At 37.8% G+C, this 24,179-nt stretch overlaps 1 protein-coding gene across 1 annotated transcript in view; it reads right to left on the bottom strand.

Annotated features, from left to right (window-relative positions):
* CWF19L2 (CWF19 like cell cycle control factor 2) overlaps positions 1-20,558 on the bottom strand; it is a 147,061-nt gene extending 126,503 nt beyond the window's left edge. Inside the window, exons 1-3 of the mRNA XM_041772214.1 lie at positions 20,441-20,558; positions 18,550-18,660; positions 17,680-17,802 (exon numbers count right to left, since the gene is read on the bottom strand). Coding sequence (XP_041628148.1) covers positions 17,680-17,802; positions 18,550-18,660; positions 20,441-20,533 — 327 coding nt within the window. The 5' untranslated portion in view covers positions 20,534-20,558. The remainder of the gene's footprint in view (positions 1-17,679; positions 17,803-18,549; positions 18,661-20,440) is intronic.
* Positions 20,559-24,179: the final 3,621 nt, after the last annotated feature.

The following is a 24,179-nucleotide window of genomic DNA, read 5'->3' as shown; positions in this document are numbered from 1 at the left end:
CCCCCGTGTTTTTTTGTTTGTTTGTTTGTTTTTGTTTTTGTTTTTTTTTTTGTTTTGTTTTGTGCTTTTTCTTTCTTTCTTTCTTCTTGATTTTTGATTGCTTCCGCCACCTCCCCTTGTTTTTTCTTTTTTCTCCTTTCTATTCTTTCTTTTTCTTCTTTTCCCCCCTTTTTTTCTCTTCTTTCTCTTTTCTCGTTTTCTCTTTTTTTTCCTTCTCTCTCTTTTTCTCCTTTTCCCAGTACAACTTGTTTTTGGCCACTCTGTACTGAGCAAAATGACTAGAAGGAAAACCTCGCCTCAAAAAAAAGAAACAGCCCTCTCTCCCACAGAGTTACAAAATCTGGATTACAATTCAATGTCAGAAAGCCAATTCAGAAGCACTATTTTACAGCTACTGGTGGCTCTAGAAAAAACCATAAAGGACTCAAGAGACTTCATGACTGCAGAATTTAGATCCAATCAGGCAGAAATTAAAAATCAATTAAATGAGACGCAATCAAAGCTAGAAGTCCTAACGACGAGGCTTAACGAGGTGGAAGAACGAGTGAGTGACATAGAAGACAAGTTGATGACAAAGAGGGAAACTGAGGAAAAAAGAGACAAGCAATTAAAAGATCATGAGGATAGATTAAGGGAAATAAATGACAACCTGAGGAAGAAAAACCTACATTTAATTGGGGTTCCTGAGGGCGCGGAAAGGGACAGAGGGCCAGAATATGTATTTGAACAAATCATAGCTGAAAACTTTCCTAATCTGGGAAGGGAAACAGGCATTCAGATCCAGGAAATAGAGAGATCCCCCCCTAAAATCAACAAAAACCGTTCAACACCTCGACATTTAATAGTGAAGCTTGCAAATTCCAAAGATATGGAGAAGATCCTTAAAGCAGCAAGAGAAAAAAAGTCCCTGACTTTTATGGGGAGGAATATTAGGGTAACAGCAGACCTCTCCACAGAGACCTGGCAGGCCAGAAAGGGCTGGCAGGATATATTCAGGGTCCTAAATGAAAAGAACATGCAACCAAGAATACTATATCCAGCAAGGCTTTCATTCAAAATGGAAGGAGAGATAAAGAGCTTCCAAGACAGGCAGGAACTGAAAGAATATGTTACCTCCAAACCAGCTCTGCAAGAAATTTTAAGGGGGACTCTTAAAATTCCCCTTTAAGAAGAAGTTCAGTGGAACAATCCACAAAAACAAGGACTGAATAGATATGATGACACTAAACTCATATCTATCAATAGTAACTCTGAACGTGAACGGGCTTAATGACCCCATCAAAAGGCGTAGGGTTTCAGACTGGATAAAAAAGCAGGACCCATCTATTTGCTGTCTGCAAGAGACTCATTTTAGACAGAAGGACACCTACAACCTGAAAATAAAAGGTTGGAGAACCATTTACCATTCAAATGGTCCTCAAAAGAAAGCAGGGGTTGCCATCCTTATATCAGATAAATTAAAATTTACCCCAAAGACTATAGTGAGAGATGAAGAGGGACACTATCTCATACTCAAAGGATCTATCCAACAAGAGGACTTAACAATCCTCAATATATATGCCCCGAATGTGGGAGCTGCCAACTATTTAAACCAATTAATAACCAAACTCAAGAAATACTTTGATAATAATACACTTATACTTGGTGACTTCAATCTAGCTCTTTCTACCCTCGATAGGTCTTCTAAGCACAACATCTCCAAAGAAACGAGAGCTTTAAATGATACACTGGACCAGATGGATTTCACAGATATCTACAGAACTTTACATCCAAACTCAACTGAATACACATTCTTCTCAAGTGCACATGGAACTTTCTCCAGAATAGACCACATACTGGGTCACAAATCGGGTCTGAACCGATACCAAAAGATCGGGATAGTCCCCTGTATATTCTCAGACCATAATGCCTTGAAATTAGAACTTAATCACAACAAGAAGTTTGGAAGGACCACAAACACATGGAGGTTAAGGACCATCCTGCTAAAAGATGAAAAGGTCAACCAGGAAATTAAGGAAGAATTGAGAAGATTCATGGAAACTAATGAGAATGAAGATACAACCGTTCAAAATCTTTGGGACGCAGCAAAAGCAGTCCTGAGGGGGAAATACATCGCAATACAAGCATCCATTCAAAAACTGGAAAGAACTCAAATTCAAAAGCTCACCTTACACATAAAGGAACTAGAGAAAAAGCAACAAATGGACCCCACCCCCAGCAGAAGAAGACAGTTAATTAAAATTCGAGCAGAACTAAATGATATCGAGACCAAAAGAACTGTGGAACAGATCAACAGAACCAGGAGTTGGTTCTTTGAAAGAATTAATAAGATAGATAAACCATTAGCGAACCTTATTAAAAAGAAGAGAGAGAAGACTCAAATTAATAAAATCATGAATGAGAAAGGAGAGATCACTACCAACACCAAGGAAATACAAACGATTCTAAAAACATATTATGAACAGCTGTATGCCAATAAATTAGGAAATCTAGAAGAAATGGATGCATTCCTGGAAAGCCACAAACTACCAAAACTGGAACAGGAAGAAATAGAAAACCTGAACAGGCCAATAACCAGGGAGGAAATTGAAGCAGTCATCAAAAACCTCCCGAGACACAAGAGTCCAGGGCCAGATGGCTTCCCAGGGGAATTCTATCAAACGTTTAAAGAAGAAATCATACCTATTCTGCTAAAGCTGTTTGGAAAGATAGAAAGAGATGGAGTACTTCCAAATTCATTCTATGAGGCCAGCATCACCTTAATTCCGAAACCAGACAAAGACCCCACCAAAAAGGAGAATTACAGACCAATATCCCTGATGAACATGGATGCAAAAATTCTCAACAAGATACTAGCCAATAGGATCCAACAACACATTAAGAAAATTATTCACCATGACCAAGTAGGATTTATCCCTGGGACACAAGGCTGGTTCAACACTCGTAAAACCATCAATCTGATTCATCATATCAGCAAGAGAAAAACCAAGAACCATATGATACTCTCATTAGATGCAGAGAAAGCATTTGACAAAATACAGCATCCATTCCTGATCAAAACCCTTCAGAGTGTTGGGATAGAGGGAACTTTCCTCGACATCTTAAAAGCCATTTACGAAAAGCCCACAGCAAATATCATTCTCAATGGGGAAGCACTGGGAGCCTTTCCCCTAAGATCAGGAACAAGACAGGGATGTCCACTCTCACCACTGCTGTTCAACATAGTTCTGGAAGTCCTCGCCTCAGCAATCAGACAACAAAAAGACATTAAAGGCATTCAAATTGGCAAAGAAGAAGTCAAACTCTCCCTCTTCGCCGATGACATGATACTCTACATAGAAAACCCAAAAGCCTCCACCCCAAGATTGCTAGAACTCATACAGCAATTTGGTAGCGTGGCAGGATACAAAATCAATGCCCAGAAATCAATGGCATTTCTATACACTAACAATGAGACTGAAGAAAGAGAAATTAAGGAGTCAATCCCATTTACAATTGCACCCAAAAGCAGAAGATACCTAGGAATAAACCTAACCAAAGAGGTAAAAGATCTATACCCTAAAAACTATAGAACACTTCTGAAAGAAATTGAGGAAGACACAAAGAGATGGAAAAATATTCCATGCTCATGGATTGGCAGAATTAATATTGTAAAAATGTCAATGTTACCCAGGGCAATTTACACGTTTAATGCAATCCCTATCAAAATACCATGGACTTTCTTCAGAGAGTTAGAACAAATTATTTTAAGATTTGTGTGGAATCAGAAAAGACCCCGAATAGCCAGGGGAATTTTAAAAAAGAAAACCATAGCTGGGGGCATCATAATGCCAGATTTCAGGTTGTACTACAAAGCTGTGGTCATCAAGACAGTGTGGTACTGGCACAAAAACAGACACACAGATCAATGGAACAGAATAGAGAACCCAGAAGTGGACCCTGAAATGTATGGTCATCTAATATTCGATAAAGGAGGAAAGACTATCCATTGGAAGAAAGACAGTCTCTTCAATAAATTGTGCTGGGAAAATTGGACATCCACATGCAGAAGAATGAAACTGGACCACTCTCTTTCACCATACACAAAGATAAACTCAAAACGGATGAGAGATCTAAATGTGAGACAAGAGTCCATCAAAATCATAGAAGAGAACACAGGCAACACCCTCTTTGAACTCGGCCACAGTAACTTCTTGCAAGATACATCCACAAAGACAAAAGAAACAAAAGCAAAAATGAACTATTGGGACTTCATCAAGATAAGAAGCTTTTGCACAGCAAAGGATACAGTCAACAAAACTAAAAGACAACCTACAGAATGGGAGAAGATATTTGCAAATGACATATCAGATAAAGGGCTAGTTTCCAAAATCTATAAAGAACTCATTAAACTCAACAGCAAAGAAACAAACAATCCAATCATGAAATGGGCAAAAGACATGAAGAGAAATCTCACAGAGGAAGACATGGACATGGCCAACATGCACATGAGAAAATGCTCTGCATCACTTGCCATCAGGGAAATACAAATCAAAACTACAATGAGATACCACCTCACACCAGTGAGAATGGGGAAAATTAACAAGGCAGGAAACCAAAAATGTTGGAGAGGATGCGGAGAAAAGGGAACCCTCTAACACTGTTGGTGGGAATGTGAACTGGTGCAGCCACTCTGGAAAACTGTGTGGAGGTTCCTCAAAGAGTTAAAAATAGACCTGCCCTACGACCCAGCAATTGCACTGTTGGGGATTTACCCCAAAGATTCAGATGCAATGAAACGTCGGGACACCTGCACCCCGATGTTTCTATCAGCAATGGCCACAATAGCCAAACTGTGGAAGGAGCCTCGGTGTCCATCGAAAGATGAATGGATAAAGAAGATGTGGTTTATGTATACAATGGAATATTACTCAGCAATTAGAAACGACAAATACCCACCATTTGCTTCAACGTGGATGGAACTGGAGGGTATTATGCTGAGTGAAATAAGTCAATCGGAGAAGGACAAACAGTGTATGTTCTCATTCATTTGGGGAATATGAATAATAGTGAAAGGGAATATAAAGGAAGGGAAAAGAAATGTTGGGAAATATCAGGAAGGGAGACAGAACATAAAGACTCCTAACTCGGGGAAACGAACTAGGGGTGGTGGAAGGGGAGGAGGGCGGGTGTTGGAGGGGAATGGGTGACGGGCACTGAGGTGGACACTTGACGGGATGAGCACTGGGTGTTTTTCTGTATGTTGGTAAATTGAACACCAATAAAAATTAATTAAAAAAAAAAAAAGAAAAATCAACTTATAGACCTGTTTACTACCACTTGGTGTTATCACTAAAAAATTCACACATTCCTTGGAGGAGTGCCAAATTTACTATGATCAAGCTAAAAAAAAGTTCATGTTACTGTTCCACAGGATTCTGTTAAAGGCCTTCTTCTTCTTTTTTTTTTTTTTTAAGATGTTATTTTTGAGCAATCTCTACATCCAACATGGGGCTTGAACTTAAAACCAAGAGATCAAGAGTCACAAGCTCTCCTGACTGAGCCGGCCAGGCGCCCCACGAAGGCCTTCTAAAAATACAGGTTTGCTCTGTCCTACAAGACGTTAACCCATCACCTGAAAGTCACTTATCAGGGCCATCAGCTGCTTCCCCAGAACAGCTGCACACATCCCCACCCCACATACACCCAAACACCACAAGCTTCACAACCTCAGGTGAACCCCCACATACACCCAACCATCATGACCTTCACAATTTCCGCTGAGCTAGACTCTCAGCCACAACTAGTATCCCTCTTACTGGTCCCTGGCCGGTTCTCTCTTCCACTCCCTTGGCTTACTCCCCTTTGAAGCACTTAGTTTTACATTTACTTGTGTGATTCTCTGATTCATGTCTTGCTCTCCCATTAGGCAGTAAGTTCTATGAGGACAGTAATCACATCTGCTCTTGCCTACTTTGTATCCCCAAGGACCTAGCTTAGTGTCTTGGCAGAGAGGTGAGGCTTATGATCTTAAACATCTCCCAAGTTTTCTACCAACTCCATTCCCCATACAGTTAAGAAATGGATCTCCCCTCCTCTATCAAGAAAAATGAAGCCACTTTAGCTTTCTACTCAACTTCTAACAAAATTATTTATGGTTGTGCCTATCCTTTCCTCCTGTTAACTCTTCCTCTTCAAGGCAGGTCCTCCATATATTTTGGCCCCAACCATTCCTGTTCCTCTAGGACCATGCACCATCAATGGTCTCCTTCTCTTGTAACTTCAACCAAAGCTCTCTACTGGCCTAGAAATATGTCTTCCCCATCCTTTGGGTATGTGTGAATGAAAGGAGAAGGGGAATCTTAATAGTCCTTATGTCTCCCTCTAGTAGCAATTTATCTCCCAACTTCTACTCTAAGTTAAATTCTTAAAACAGCAGTCTATACCCTTTGCCTGCCCATCCACTCACTCTCACCTAATCCTCAAAATCTACTATACAGCTAATGTCCCCATTAACCTACTGAGACTTCTTCAAAGGTCATCACTGGCTTCCACTTTGCCCAATGCAGCAGAATGTTTCCATCTTTATCCCCCTGGGCCTCTGCTGAATACAATTCTGAATAACTCACTTTCTCAACCTCCATGACCTTTCTCAGTTCTGCTCCCATTCTTCATTTCTTCTCCATTTCCCTCATGCACTTTTCCTCCTTTGCTCAGCCCTTAAATAACAATTTAGTCCGGGGTTCCATTCTCTGTCCACTACATTTTTAAATCTCTAAACGTCCCCCTTTGGCCATTAAATCCACTCTCATGCCTTGAGTTACCACCAATTGTGCTGATATCTTTCAAATTTGTCTACCCAAAGTTTTAGTGATTTAACCAACTACCTACTATATTTAGATGCCATGCTGAACTCAATAAGAACAAAAAACTAACCCATCATCTTTTCCACAATACCATTCCTTCTCTTCTATTACTGAACTCAATTACATGGTAACACCAACGACCCACTTATCCAAGCTCACAATCTCAGGATCAACTTTCCCCTCCCATCTAAACCTATTTTAATTTCCGAAATATTTCTTAAAAGCATCATAAAGTGAACACCACATGCCTACCATGGGAGCCCACTTTCACCCCTGGCCACAGCTGACTGGTTCATAGGTAGGTATGAACCCAATTCATAGGTAGGATCTACCCAGTTCAGATCAAGCTGAAATACGGATCAGGAATTTGAAATCAAGCCTATCTGGAGCTGCTCTAAAACTAAAGAGAAGTGGAAATGCACTGGCAGAAGCTATTTTTGTCATGAGGAATAAAATTCAACAAAAATTGATCTGTTATCAAGGAAAAAAATGAACTCAGAGAAAAACAAACATGGAAGATGGCAGGATGACTCATAAAAGCATTCACAATAATTCCAGCCATTCCTGAAGCCCAGCTGTTCTTTTATAGCTATATGTCCTAGGAGACTTTTGTTTTTTGTTTGTTTGTTTGTTTTTCTAGGAGACTTTTGTACTCTAATAATTGTCCCTTTTTTCTGAATAACCCAATTTAAGTTTGACCTCTGTTACCTGCAACCAAGAGCCCCAATTAATACATCCCTCTTCCTTTGAATTATCCTAGATCACATCTTATCATCTCTCACACAAATGAAATAACCAAATTAGTTTCCTGGACTCGTCCTTCCTGCTCCCCTTTCTTTTTCCAACATCCATCCTAATTATATCTGGAGTAATATAAAGAGTACATTTGACCTCTTTTAGGGCTCCCTGTCACAAAGTTCCTTTTCTTTCCTACTAAGAGAACCCTATTTTATTTGGAGACATACTGTGCCTCCCTTGCTGGAAAGTGAAGACTTATGATCAAGTGTCCAAATACATGGAAATAAAGGTATTATCTGGGACTTTCTGGAAGTCGAATTATGAAAGAGAGGGTATATATCTTCTTTCTTGGTATCGAGTCTAAAAGGTAATGCTATAAAGATGAGAGAGTAGCAAAACAGTAGAAGCCTTACTCCCAGAAGTTCACACTAGTCCAAGACTGTCTACCCAAATTCTCTTATAGGAGAGAAAAGTTAACTATCTTGTTAAATCAGTATTTAACAAGTATGTATTGTTCTGCCTTGGCATCATGAGATTACTTGAAATTATATATCTATTTATCTATATTTATATAATTATTGAAATTATATATCTATCTAACTACAAAATGAGTTCCCCAAAGGTCTGAAAAAAAAAAAAAACTCTATTTTTATATTCCCTGTGTCTCTATCAGTGTCTGACAGAGTTGACATTCAATAAAGGTGCACTAAATTAACTAAATCCTCTTTTTCTATTCCAAAAGCGCTAGTCAGAAACTTTAATTAGCAGCCAGCATGCAAGCTTTAAATACCAGGCACTGAATGAAAGAAGCATCAGTGATACATTTAGTATTCTTATTACTCATTCAGAGCATTCTGTACCAATGGTCCATACCTGGACCATCTGTGCAACTTGCCTGCCTTCATTCCCTTTCTATTAATTTTGCTTCTCATTTTCACCTTATACAATCACCTCACTACCTTAGCAAAATCACTGTTCACCTCTCCCTGATATGCTATGACCTCAATTCTTTTGATTTTAGTTTCAATCTTCCACCTTACCGAAGAACTCATACACCATCAAGTTTAATGTACTCCTGACTTAACAAAGCCTACACATTTGAGGTTTTTCCTCTTTCTTTCTTATTTGATTATAGTTGACACACAGTGTTATATTAGTTTCAGGTATACAACTTAGTGATTTGATCATATATTATGCTGACTCACCACTATGTAGTTACCATCTGTCCCATTACACTGATGTTATAATATCACTGACTGTATTCCTTATGCTCTTCTTCCCGTGACCTACTCATTCCGTAACTGGAGGCCTGTACCTCCCTCTTCCATTCACCCATTGTATCCACCCCCCACCCCCCATAGCCCTTCCCTCTGGCAACCATCAGTTTGTTCTCCATATACATATTTCTGTTTCTCCTTTTCATTTGTTCCTTTTTTAAAATTCCATTCATGAGTGGAATCGTATGGTATTTGTCTTTCTCACTCTGACTTATTTTACACAGTATAATACCTTCTAGGTCCATCCATGTTGTGTCAAATGGCACAATCTCATTATTTTTGAAGCTTGTGTAATATTCCATAGTGTGTATGCACACCACATTTTCCTTATCCATTCATCTACTGATGGACACTTGGGCTGTTTCCATGTCTTGGCTATTGTTAATAATGCTGGGATAAACACAGTGGTGCATGTATCTTTTCAAGTTAGTATTTGCATTTTCCCTGGGTAAATACCCAATGTGGAATGCCTAGATTATCACTATGTAATGCCCTTGTCTCTTGTTATGGTCTATTTTAATGTCTATCCTGTCTATGTAAATACTGCTACTCCAGCTTTCTTTCCACTTCAATTTGCAAGGTGAATGTTCTTCATCCTTTCATGTTCAGTCTGTAAGTTTCTTTAGGTCCGAGGTGAGTTTCTTGTAGGCAGCATAGAGATGGCTCCTGGTTTTTTATCCTCTCCACTTCTGATTACAGCATTTAGGCCACTTATATTTGGAGTAATTATTGATAAGTATGAACTTATTGCCATTTTTTAAATTTGTTTTCCGCTATGTTTACAGTTCTTTGTTCCTTTCTTCTGATGCCCTCTTTCTTTGTGATCAATGAATATACTGTTTTGTTTCACTTTCTTTCTCCTTATATTTTGGGTGTATCATAGGTTTTGGGTTTATGGTTACCATAAGGTTCATATATAACATCCTAAGTAAACAAAAGTCTATCTTAATTTGATGGTCTTTTTGTTCAAACATATTCTAAAAAAAAAAAAAAAAAGTTTTTTCTTTTTCTCCTTTTCTCTTTTTACTCCCTTCTCCACATTTTATGTATATGTTGTCATGTTTTACATCTTTTTATTCATATTATTCCTATGTCCATGGCCATTTCTTTTCCCTCAACATTTCTTGGAAGGCTGGTTTAGTAAGGATAAGCTTCTCTTTCTTTTGTCTGAGAAATCTCTTTCCAATCTGAAAGAAACCCTTGTCAGGTAAAATATTCTTGGTTGTAGGTTTTGGGTCTTTTCAGCATTTTGACTATATCACACCACTCTCTTCTGGCCTGCAAAGTTTCTGCTGAAAAACCAGCTGATAGCCTTATAATTTTTTTCCCTTGTAAATGACTTTTTATTTCTCTCCAGCTGCTTTTTTTGACATTTTTGACATTGTTGTGTGCCATGGTGTGGACCTCCATAGATTCATCTTGTTTGGAACTCTTGTGCTTCTTGGACTTGGATGTCTATTTCCCTCCCTAGGTTAAGGAAGTTTTCAGTTATTATTTCCTCAAATAAGTTTCCTACATCTTTTTTCTTCTTCTTCTGGGGCCTCTATAATGCAAATGCTTGTTCCCTTGATGATGTCCAATAGATCTCTTCATCTATCCTTTCTAAAATTATTTTCAGTTTGTGTGCATTTCATTACCCTATCTTCCAGATCACTAATACATTCTCCTGCATCCTTTAATACATTGTTGATTTCTTCTAATACACTTGTTACTTCAGTTATTGTATTCTTCAACTCCTATTGATTCTTTTTAAGAATTTCTATCTCTTTACTGAAGGCCTGAGTTCTTCCATTCTTTTCTCCAACCTGGTGGGTATCTTTATGGTCATTACTTTCAATTATTTAAAAGCCATATTGCTTATCTCTGTTTCATTTTGTTCTGAGTTTTCTTTTTCTTGTTATTTCTTTTGGAGCATATTCCTCTGTCCACATTTTGCTTATGTTCATGCTTGTTTCTATAGGTTAGGCAAAACAGCTGCTTCTCCTAAAGCTGAAGGAGTCTTCTGTATGGTGTCCTCTATGAAGACCATGTGTGGTTGGTGACTTTTGCTGGCTGGCTGGATCTATGGCTGTGTATGTCAATTACTCTTTTATTTTATTTTATTTTTTCAATTACTCTTTTAAAGTAATCCATCCTGTCTCCATCTCTCTTGCTATTCTCTTGCTGTTCTACTTTTGGTTGTTCAACAGCTGTTCAGCCAGCCCTCAGCTCTTCTTCAAGAGGAATTGTTCTACCAATAGGTATAATTTGGTATGTTCCATGCAGATGAGTTCAGAGTCTTCCTACATTGCCTTCTCAAACTGAAACTCTCAGTAATTTTTTTAAACCAAAATTAACAGAATAAGTTTTATGACAGTAACAGAATTAAATTCACAGTCAAAAACAAATGAAGATAAACTGGCAAAATCCATATGTATCTGGAAATTTTAAAACGTATATAACCTACAGGTTAAAAAAAATCAATTAGAAAATATTTTGAAAACCATGACAGTGAAAATCTAATATGTCAAAATTAGAGACTCAACAATGCTAAGAGAAAGATTTATAAATTAAATACTCATTAGAAAAAAAGGTAGATTTAGAATCAATATCTACCTTAGGATGCTAGAAAGAGAAGAGTAAATTAAACAAAAAAATAAGTATTAGGAAAGAAATAATAAAAGACAGTGGAAATCAATGAAACAGAAAATACACAAACAGAAAATCAATGAAAACTAAAGGCAATTCTTTGAAAAAATTAATAAAATTGATATACCTCAAACTATACTGACCTAGAAAACAAAGAAAAAATAGAAATTGCAAAAATCAAGAAAGAAAGATGGGACACAACCACAGATTCTACAGACATTAAAAGGATAGTAAGGACATATCATAAACAATTTTATTACAAAAAATTCACCAATTAGATGAAAAAAGAAAATTCCTTACAAACTTAACTTACCAAGACTAACTCAAGAATAAATAGAAAATATTTAATACATTTAAAAGAGATTCAATTTCTGATGAAAAACCACCCCATTAAAAAAAACTCCAGGTCCAAAAAGTTTCATTGGTAAATTTTAGCAAACATTTAAGGAAAAAACTCACCAATTTGCATAAACTCTTCTAGAAAAAAGAGAAAATAATTTTGACTCATATACAAGGCCAACAATAACCTTATACCAAAACCCAAATTTGTTGGCAAATACAACCAGAAAAATAAAATTTTTTTACATTTATTTATTTATATATAAAATCACACACACCATATTTACTACACACCATAATAAACAACAATAAACATGTAATTCTCCATATTAACTGAATAAAGGAGAAAAATCAGATGATCATATTAATAAGCACAAAAAAAAGCACTTAACAAAATTAAATGTCCATTCAAGATTCCAACTCTCAGAAAAAAACTAAAGGCAATTTCCTTACTCTGAAAAGGGCATACATGAAAAACCCACAGGTAATATCATGCTCAAAAGTGAAAGGTAAATGCTTTCCATCTAAGATAAGAAATAAAGTAAGGATACCTTCTCTTACCACTTGTTTTCAACACAATACTGAAGTCCTAACTAGTGAAATAAAACAACAACAAATGAAATCAAAGGGGGGAAGAGTGTCTTTATTTACACGACATAAAAAAAGTACTAAGAAATCAACCAAAAAAGGTCACCTTGGGTGGCTCAGTCAGTTAAACGTCTGACTCTTGGTTTTGGTTCAGGTCATGATGATCTCAGGGTTGTGAGTCAAGCCCTGCATCAAGCTCCATGCGGGGTATGGAGTCTGCTTAAGATTCTCTCTCTCTCTCTCTCTATTCTTATCCCTCTCCCTCCAGAAGGAATCAATGGAAAAAAGCTATAAGCTTTTAGCAAGGTAAGAAGATACAAGGTAAATACAGGTTTCTCCACTATCCAAAAATAAAGCATTCCTATGAAACCTTGTACAAGCCAAAATGGCATAAAATAAAGAAGCAATTACCATTTCATAAAAGTGAAAATCGTCTTCAGATTTCTTTTGGTTAGCAAAAACAGGTACTAACATTGAACTTTCATAAAAGCAAAGTGACATAAAACATACTTTCAGAGAGCAGGAAAAACCTGTATACAAAGACCACTGTAAATATATATATTAGTTGCAAATACATGGAAACTGCCATTTGCTTTTTAAAGATTTCACTTTCGGTAGTAACTAAAGAAAATAAAATAGAAAAAAAAATAGAACAAAAGATACAGAAGACCTCTACACTAAAATTCAAGAACACTGAGAGAAATTAAAGAAAAGTTAAATAGATGGAGAGACATACCTACCACATGCATAATGGGTGGGAAGACTGGCAAACTTAAGATATTGTATTAATTCTCCCAAAATTGATCTACTGATGCAAAACAATTCCAATCAAAGTATCAGTAGATACTTTTATTTAAAGTAATAGGCTAGGGGATCCCTGGGTGGCTCAGTGGTTTCACGCCTGCCTTTGGCCCAGGGCGCGATCCTGGAGTCCCGGGATCGAGTCCCACATCAGGCTTCCTGCGTGGAGCCTGCTTCTCCCTCTGCCTGTCTCTCCCTCTCTCTCTATGTCTATCATGACTAAATAAATAAAATCTTTTTTACTTTTATAAAGTAATAGGCTAATTCTAAAATTTATTTTTAAAATACAAAGAACCCAGAGTAGCCAAAATAATTTTCAAAAAGAACAAAATCACAATTTACACTACCTGATTCTAACGCTTAACCTTAAGCTAAGTAATTAAGATGGTGTGTTTATTGGCCAAGGAGAGATGTGTAGCTCTATGCACAGAACAGAAAGTCTAGGTATTAACTCAAAAATAATTGCTTATTTGATTTTCTACAAAGGAACCCAAGCAGTTCAACAGAGAAAGGTTATTAGCCTTTTCAACAAATGATATGGAAACAACTGGAAATCCATATGGAAAAAATAAACTTTGATAATTACTATATATCATAAACAAAAATTAACTCAAAATGGCTCACTGATAAACAAAAAATCCAGTTATAAAACTTCCCTACATCATTGGTCTTCAAGGAAATATCACAAGAGATATTACTATGCACACAGTAGGATGGCTCAAAAGTACAAAGATCGACAATACCAAGTAGTATCAAGGATATGGAGTAACTAGAACTCTCATTCACAGCTGGTAGGATTATTAAATGGTCCAACCACAGGCAGCCCGGGTGGCTCAGCGGTTTAGCGCCGCCTTCAGCCCAGGGCCTGATTCTGGAGACCCTGGATCGAGTCCCACGTCAGACTCCCTGCATGGAGCCTGCTTCTCCCTCTGCCTGTGTCTCTGCCCCTCTCTCTCTCTCTCCTCTCTGTGTATTCTCATGAATAAATAAAATCTTTAAAAAAAAATAATGGTCCAACCACTTTGGAAATTAGTGGCATTTTCCCAAGAGCAATAAAAATGTGTTCACAAAAAGACCTGTACACAAACATTCCTAGCTAGTGTTATTCATAATGGCCCCAAACTAAAATAATCCCAATGACTTTCAAAATGTAAACAGATAAGCAAACTGGTATATTTATACAATGAAATACAGCAATAAAAAGGAAGGGATACATGCAACACGAATGAGTTGCAAAAGCATAATGTTGAGACAAAAAGGGTATTACATGAACCTATTTATATGAAATTCTAGAACAGGGAAAACTCATCTATGGTATGCTATGGCAGATCCATGGCTGCCCAATGCCAGGGTGCAAGAAAAGGGTGAGTAGGATTGACTCCAAAGGGCCATAAGGAACTTTTTGGGGAAAAGAAATGCTCTAATCTTAACTGACAGGGATAAATAGATATAAAATAGGAGCATTTTATTATACATAAATTATATCTCTATAAAATTGATTTTAAAAGTTATAGAAAAAATAAGGAAACATTGAGAAAGTCAAGATATGCTTTCTAACCTCCCATGGACCTTCAGCACTACTCAGAAATTCATCTGCTGTTTTTGTATTACCTAAATGACACTGCTTCAAATCTACACTATCTCCTCCATCCTTCATCCTACTTGTGCTCCCAAACTATCTTCTCAGATGATTTTACCTGCTATTTCACAGAGGAAACAGAAACAAGCAGAAACACCATCAATAATCTGCTCCCCTTTCCCCTACACCTCCTCATTTTTCTGTATTTGTTCACATTTTAACAATGTGCTCCTAGCTCAGGCGAGAAGGTGCTCCTACTCTTGATCAAAGTTTACTCCTTTCCTGAATCCTTGCTAATCTAAATTTATTCTCCTCAGTATTATTTATCTCTCCTTCCCTGAAGACCCCACAATAACCCAGACTCCTCTAACTATCCGTCTTTCCTTCCCCTCACTGTCTGTACAAGCGTCTCTTTCATTCTTCATTCTACTTCAGTGGGTACAGACACTGAGCATTCCTTCCAACACTCTAAAATATAGTTACACAACTTAATACCTATGTAAAAATGTACACAACGTATGTTGCAACAAAAAGACATATATACACAGGTAACGACTAACCAATGAACAATTAAGGGCATTGACTCCCCACACAGTCAAAACTTCACATATTAACTTTTAATTCCCCAGAAAAATATTACTAGTAGCCTACTGCTGACCGGAAGATTTACTGATAACATAAATAATAGATTAACACGTATTTTATATGCTATGTGTATTATACACTGTATTCTTACAATAAAGTAAGCTAGAGAAAAAAATATTAAGAAAATCATTAGGAAGAGAAAATACATTATAGTACTATACTATATTTACCTAAAAAAATCTGTTTATAATTGGATGCTTGAAGTTTAAACCCATGTTGTTCAAAGGCCAACTGTATTTCCGGTAAAGAACAAAGAAAAATAACAAGACAATGTGTCTCTAAGAAGTGAAAGCGAGAACCCTTAATCATATCACATAAATATTTACTCAACCTAAGAGATCTGTCCCCATGGGACAGAGATTCTTAACCTGTGATCTCTGTCTAAATTCCAGGGAGTTTCATAAATCCCACCAAAATAAACAACTTTGTATATAAATTTCTTTTTGGAAAAAGGATAACTTACTTTTTTCAGTCTCAATGGGATCAGCAACTCAATCCACAATTGTGAAAACAGTGCCTCTACCTTCTTTTTACTTTAATATTTTCTATCTCACTTTGTCCTGAATTATATTTAACAATTTTTTTCTAAATAACTCAAGTATTCCTACCATTACAAAAATATTGCTGGCTACTGACAAGACAGATGTATTTCTCACTATGAATAAATAAACTGCATTCTCCTATAAGATAAGCTTTCATGAGCCATTTATTTCAGGGTATACTGCCAAAAACTCAGTTTCTGGAACTATGAGAGGGCCAGACTAGAATTTGGTGATTCAACTGCACATACAACCTTCTAAAGATCATACCTAGGAGACCAATGATTCCTCAATATCCCTAGCTCATTGCACTTTAACCACATTGTACTTCTTTCTCTTTAGATATATTTGAGAGAGAAGGAGAAAAAAAAAAAGACAGAGAGAGGGATGGGGAAGGGCAGAGGGAGAGAGAGAGAATTTTGAGCAGGCCCCATGCCCCGTGCGGAGCCCAACTTGGGGTTGGTCTCATGATCCTGAGATAATGATCTGAGCCAAAATCAAGAGCTGGCCCTTAACTGACTGAGTCAATTGATTAACAATTGATTGGTCAATTAATCAGTTGATTAGTCAATTGATTAATAACAATTTGCATCGGTTCCAGGTCTCACCATTCAGGGCTACTCAGAGATTTGATCACTCAACATGCACAACTTGAATTCAATGGACTTTTGTTGGTTAGAAAATATGTTTTTTAGATTAATATTGTATCAACTTAATTTGAGTGGAAATTGAAAACTGATTCAAGTAAGTCTGACTATCACGTTAGCTTTCTAATTCCATAAAAATAATTAGTTTATACAGTTTAATATCTGACATTTCCCCCATGCCATTTATAAAGAACAACTTTCCAGCAGTACATTTGAAGCACTTTTTAACATTGTGAAGCTACAAATATAAACCATGTTTAAAAGCTCATCATGTTAAATTTCTATGTACTATTTTGGAACTAGTTTTTAAATTTTAGATTATATGTCCACCTATCTTAAGTGTACAGTTAATAATTAGCTTATTGATTGCCTTACAGTTTTCAATATTTTTTTCTTATGCAAACGTCATGCAGTAAAACACACCCTGATGTTTGGCCAAAAAAAAAAAAAAAAAAAAAAAAAAAAAAAACCTGGGTGCTCCAACAATGGACCTCTTTCTTCCAGAAAAATCAGTGTGAATTTCCCTTCCTTTGTGAGTCCTCTCCCCCTGGAACTGGCCAGAGATTCAGCAAAAGAGCATGCCCTTCCTTTTGACCCCAGAGATAAATATATAAACATGTCCTATTTCAAAAACTTAAATGTTAATTTCTATTAAAAAAATAAACAAGAATAAAAGACCCTCAAATGTCTTAAGACTCTTATTTTTATAGTACTTCCTTCCACCTTTCCACCTACTTCTACCTGCTGGCCTTTACTCCTGTCTGGTTCCTTGGTGGTGGTGGTGCTCGTTCTTTTCAGTTTCCCTGGGCAATTTATCCATCTTAATGGCTTCACCAAGCAATGACTCCTAAATTGTATCTCCATCCTCCTACCTTTCTTTGTAACTTAAGATCCATATTTCCTGGACATCTCCCAATAGATGTCTCCCCGGCATTTTCATACCCTCACTAGTAATATTTTTTAACTTCTCACAGATTTTAAGTTCCTATACATTACTCCTTTAAATACAATTTTCTCAAGTAGCTGCTTTGGTTAGCATTAACACATACTTACTGATGAACTGTCTGTTGACTCATTGCTTTTTTCATACTTCTGTTTCTTACTCTTTTTTTTCTTCTCTTTCTTTACTTTTTTTGAGTGCTTGTCTTTTTTCTTCTTTTTCTTCACAGAGTGTTCCTATAAATAATCGTTTTAAAGAGATTAAGAAAGGAAATTAGTTTTACCTTACTTCGAAAACAAATATTTTGAAGATAAAGAAATCTGTATTCCAAAAACTACATTTTCATGAAATGAAGCAATAAATATGACAGAATAAAATCTTCTCAGAAACTTTAACATGCTTCTATAATATATGCACTGCTAATAAATCACACAGCTGAGATATCTTTTCAGAAAAATATGAGGGGAGTTTTAGTTTTTAGTTTTAGTCTTATTTACAGATTCATCCGACAGATACAATCAAGTAAAAACACTTGTGTGTGTGAGCATACACACATACATACATATACGTATATCTTTCTATGGCCCCAAAAGAACTTATAGAAGATTATTAGGCCACATAAAATATAACAAGATAGTATAAATTAAAAGTATTAAAAGAGAAAAAAGAATTCAAGCAAAAAAAATGACATTAAGCTTTAAAAGATGTAACTTTTTAGATCCATAAGCTGATATAAATAGGCCAGAAATTTGCTAAGCTTTCTACCAGTCAACTGAAATAACAAAATCTGTCCAATGTTATAATGTCCAAAATATTAAAGTACATTTTTTCTGCCAGAGAGATAAATCTAGTCAGTAATGCCAACTATGGGATATTCATCCTGTAACTATCAAAAATAGTATATGAAATTGTTCTTGCAATATTAACTTGATTAAGTATAAAAAAAGACAGATCTGTTATATCAAGTGAACCTTAGTATTGACCTGTGAGAACTGTTCAATTCGTTCATTGACATCAGGTAGCATCCATGTATCCTCACCCCGAAGTCGTTTAAGTTCCCTACGCCTTTCTTCCTTTTCAAAATTGGCTTTAGCCTGAAACAACAAAAAAAGAAAAATTCACAAGTGATCCAATTGTTTTTCACAAAAGTAAAATAAAACAATTTTCCACTTTCATATAAGGTCTCCTCAGTCATTGTCCATCCCTTGCCAGGAATTTGCTTTTACCAAAGTGTAGGAAAGATTAAAAACAATACAAAACTATCCTTCAACATTAACAATCTCTAGTGAATCAAGGACAGAATCTTTGGAACTAGAGTAGACCCTCCCCTCTCCCTAAGCTCCCTACCTTAAATAGGACTCAAATTTCTTTTTTCTTTCACCATCCTACTGCTACTGCCTGAGACCTACAACTGTCAGGAGACTGATCATGCCTTCCATCTGCAATGCCCACATGTTTCCACCCAAGCTCCCAAAATGCATCAGGAAAAATCATCTTTCTAAAAGCAAATGATCATATTGCTAATTTATATTCATCTTTCAACAACAGTCAAATAAAGTTCTTTCTAGAAGGCTGCTTCTGCTTTTTCATTCTCTCTCTAAAGTCTAAAGTTGGTTTTGGTCCTTCCCTAACTCTATGCATATCTGTACTATAAAAGTTAGCTTAGGGCAGCCCCGGTGGCACAGCGGTTTAGCACAGCCTGCAGCCTGGGGTGTGATCCTGGAGAACAGGGATCGAGTCCCATGTTGGGCTTCCTGCAAGGAGCCTGCTTCTCCCTGTCTGTGTCTCTGCCTCTCTCTCTCTCTCCCTCTCTCTCTGAATAAATAAATAAATAAATCTTAAATAAAAAAATAAAAGTTAGCTTACAGGGGCACCTGGGTGGCTCAGTGGTTGAGCATCTGCTGTTGACTCAGGTCATGATCCCTGGGTCCTGGGATCCCGTCCCACACTGGGCTCCCTGCAGGGAACCTGCTTCTCCTTCTGCCTATGTCTCTGTCTCCCTCTGTGTCTCTCATGAATAATTAAATAAAATCTTAAAGAGTTAAAAAAAAAAAAACTTAGCTTACAAACCATACTCTCTCCAAAAATTGCTTAAAATACCAAAAAGGATGAAGAATATTTATTATGCATATATGTTACATATCCTGAAATCAGATAACAATACCAACCTTTCACCTGTCCAAAACTAATTGCCCACCCTTGCCTCTAAAATCTGGCCATAGTCATTATGCACACCTCACTAGGCCCCCTCCTCTACCAGCTCCTTTCCCATCCGCATTTATTTAAAACTCTAACATCTTAAAACAAACAAAAAAACATTCACTTGTACGTAGGTTGCTCTCCAGCTACAACTTTCCCCCTCATTGCCACACTTCTACATCTTATCAGATAATACAGTTTACTTTCCCCAATAATAATACCAATAAAAGACGAAAGAGGGAAACGGCCGATCTATTCCAATGTGCCTCATGTATGTTTCTGAAAATGGCAATCTTTATTTCAGACACAAGAGGAGCGAGAACCGAGGCTGTCAAATGCGCTGGGAGAGTCCTTAGTGGTGGCGTCCCTCAAAAGTGCGCAGCCCCGGTGATCAAATAATGGAAATATCAAGAATGGATAAATTTAAAAGGAAACTCCAGAAAGAAACAGGTCTCCCTAAAAAGAGAATGAGCAGCAGAAGACTGTCAACGAATCTAGGAAGGCAGGAAATAGCCAAGACTTTTCGGGCATCCCAAAGGGAGACCCTCAGCCAGATAAGATGAGACACGGAGGTGGCGAAAGAGACGGTGAAGGAGCAGAGCCAGAGGCCTAGCTCCCAGGAACCGTCCACTCCGACGATTCTAAACGACTTCCAAAGCCCCAAAACGGAGATACCTGACGTAACACCTCAGCCCTGGCAATCTTGGTCTGTTCTCTACGTTCTTCGATATTCCTCGCACTTTCAAATCTACCACTGGCAGCCGCCATGGTTGTTGTCGTAAAAACAAGGAAGCCGTCAAAGAAGTCTCAGTTTACGACTGTCGTAATTTAATAAACAAAAGGAAACTTCCGCCTGGAAGGCGGGTAGGAGGGGCACTACTTCACCTAGAGAGCATGCGCGGGGGTGAGTGGCACTTAGGGCTCGGGTGATGACGCCAACCCCAAGTTTCAGAGGAAACTGCAGAGCAAGTAGAGGGGCTGCGCCTCCATCGTCAGCCGGCCTCCGAAGTCATGTCAGTGGACATGTCAGTGGACGCTTATCGATTTGTTTTGCATGATAGCAACGGCATTCTCATCTGTTTCTTCGCAAAATCTAAGCGTTAGTAGCCGGTCGAACTGTTCAGACCCTACATCTGGAACTCTCCTAGCCAAGTGCCCTTCTGGGCAGAGTGTCCCTGTGCTGGAGGGATGTCCCGGGGGCGGGGAAGTCCAGTGGTCTGAAGTCCCGGGCTTTGCTGCAAGTCCAGAGAACTCTCAATAAAAAGTAGCCCTAGACCTACTACATACAGAAAGTTACGCGCTGTGAGCTTCGGAAAATCAACCCAGGACAGCCAACAGGGAGACCTTTTCTTGTAAAACTGTTGGGGATTTTTTTTTTTTAAGAATTTATTTACTCATGAGAGACACAGAGAGGCAGAGACATAGGAAGAGGGAGAAGCAGGGGAGCCTGATGAGGGACTCGATCCCAGGACCCCGGGATCGTGACCTGAGCTAAAGGGAGACGCTCAACCAATGAGCCACCCAGGTGCTTAAAGGGGAAAAAAAATATCTGGAGCATTCAGGCAGAAAGATGGATTCAATTCTTTTAATTTTTGTTGTTTCAGTTTTTTATTTTTTTGTAAATCTAAATAAGTATGGCATCAATAATCAAACACCTGCAGATAAATCTCTAAAAGATCAGTTACTGGAGACAAAAATAAATGCTTTCTTCCATGACTTAATGTTTATGTGGTGTTTTTAAACCATTTTCATCTGTTAGCTGTTCATATAATCCATGAAATAAAAATTAAAATATCATTTGTAGGCATCTGCCTATGTCTGCCTCTGTCTCTCATGAATAAATCTTTTAAATAAATATCACTTGTAAACTGAACTAAAATAACAATAATAAAAATAGAATTTGTGTGTGTTGTGTAACAGAATGAATGAAGATGGGTTAAATTTTAGGAGAAAGGACACCAAATTGGCATCAGCCTTGTTAGGTCATCTTTCTCTTCCAATCCCGCTCCTTTTCATTCCCTTCCTGTATAAGGCAGCCCTGGAGTCATCTAGCGGGTGTGAGCAAAGTGTGCCTGTGTCCAGGGACAGCAGGGAGGAGTTCTCTGAGCATTGAGAAGGGTGCTTTTGTGGCAGAGGGACAGCTGGGACCAGGCGTCAGGGCCCCAGCAGGGTGGGAAGTGCATCCCTTGCAGTAGGGCGCCTGAGTGGGAGAACCTAGCACAGAATGTTGGGGCTTCAGAGGGGTGAGGAGGACACCCATGCCAGGAGGGGAGCCATGACGGCAACAGATGCTGGTTATATCCTGGGTATAATCCTGGGTGATTGAACAAAGAAGTTAATATATTGGGTTTATCCCTGTTGGAGAACCGAGTTTCAAATATGGAAATGAAGAAAACGTGAAGGAACGCTGTGGTTGACTTGGAATTGGAAGTATCTGTAACTACTCACGTCTTTAATACATATAGGTTGATACAGAAATAGATATTTGTGTGTATCTAGATCTGTATCTTTATTTCTTTTTTTTTTTAATTTTTATTTATTTATGATAGTCACAGAGAGAGAGAGGCAGAGACACAGGCGGAGGGAGAAGCAGGCTCCATGCACCGGGAGCCCGATGTGGGACTCGATCCCGGGTCTCCAGGATCGCGCCCGGGGCCAAAGGCAGGCGCCAAACCGCTGCGCCACCCAGGGATCCCTCTTTATTTCTTTATAATATGTTCCACTAGCTCTGTTCATTAAGAGGTCCTGGAAATGGCAACACCCAATGTTAATGACCATATCTAGTGCCCAGATCTTGGCTTTGACAATTTTAAGCTTTACCTGAGCCCTGTGCTCAGGGCAAAAACAGTCGTTTTTAGGTGTTCAGGGGTAGGAATTTGCCTACCATTTTGTGTTCCAGGAAAAGGCTTACTATAAATAACCATCCTTCCCAAGTGATTTAGATAAGACTTGCTCATGACCTCCTGACTTACTTATCAAAGCCTCTAACTATGCATCTCCAACCCCTCAGAGGCCAACAAAATGTTCCCTTACTTTATTCTGCATGTATTTTATGCATTAGGTGGCTGCCTTGACACAGGCAAAGGTAAACTGAAGGAGGAGCAGTGACCCATGCATCCCACCTGACTCCACTCTCAAATAGGCAGACAGGTAGAGATGATGCACATGGATACACATGTGGATAGAGATAGTAGAGGACTGAGATCTTCATTTTATTCTCATCCGGAAAATAAATGAGTTTATTTATGTATTTAAATTATTTATGCTTTTTAATGACTTGCTTATTTAAAAGTATTGATTTATTATGTCTTTATCATTTTAATTTTGCTTTTTTATTTGAATTCAATTAGCCAACCTATAGTACATCATTAGTTTCAGATGTAGTGTTCAGTAATTTATCAGTTGTGTATAACACCCAGTGCTCATCACAACCACATACCCTCTTTAATTGGGTGATGAGCATTAAGGAGGGCACATAATTTTATTTATTTTAAATTTTTCATTTATTTTTATCTTATTTATAAGGCATTTATGTTTTGTTTTTATTAAACTGTTTCCTTTAGGGATCCCTAGGTGGCTCAGCGGTTTGGCGCCTGCCTTTGGTCCAGGCATGATCCTGGGACCCAGGATCGAGTCCCACATCAGGCTCCCTGCATGGAGCCTGCTTCTCCCTCTGCCTCTCTGTGTGTATGTCTATCATGAATAAATAAATAAAATCTTTAAAAAAAATAAAATAAACTGTTTCCTTTAAACAGTTGTAATAATAAAACACAGTCATACCTAATAAAAAAGATGGCTCTGAAGCGTTACACTCGAAGGACCAGTGTGGTTTGTGGGTTTCCATGTACACTGAAGATCTTTAATAGCGTGCTGATATTTTTATTTTGCCTCAGTTATCCTGTTTTATAGACTTTCTAAGCTTCCCCTGATTCATCAGAGAACACTGATGAAAATTACAGATTTGTGACTTTATGGCAATGAGATCCCAAAGTGCTTTATTGATGCTCATTTATTCAACAAATATGTATCAAACACCCACTATATGACAGGCACTATACCAAGATGAAAGCCATTGGTCCTGTCTTCAAAAGCTTACAGTCTAGCAGGGCAGGCAAGTAAGTAAACCATAAATTACACATTGATCTCCATCTCTCTCAAAGGAACCAGAATGTGCCTGTCTCGGGTCATTTGCACGTTAGTCTCGCAGCCTGGAACACTCTTTCTAAATTATGTAAATATTTATATAGTTTCAACAAGACACACTCAGGTCTTAATTATACCCCTGTTCCCTTACTCCTTTATGGGTAATAATTTTTATTAGCCCTTGGTTAACCTTTGATTTTGTTCTAAAGCTATAAGCACAAGTGACACATACCAGATAATCATATACCTTATGATGTGACACAATAGGAAG

This window comes from Vulpes lagopus, chromosome 10 (assembly GCF_018345385.1).
Source record: "Vulpes lagopus strain Blue_001 chromosome 10, ASM1834538v1, whole genome shotgun sequence".
Taxonomy (NCBI): Eukaryota; Metazoa; Chordata; class Mammalia; order Carnivora; family Canidae; genus Vulpes; species Vulpes lagopus.
The sequence above is the reverse complement of the archived record's forward strand: the minus strand, read 5'-3'. Positions and strand labels throughout refer to the sequence as shown.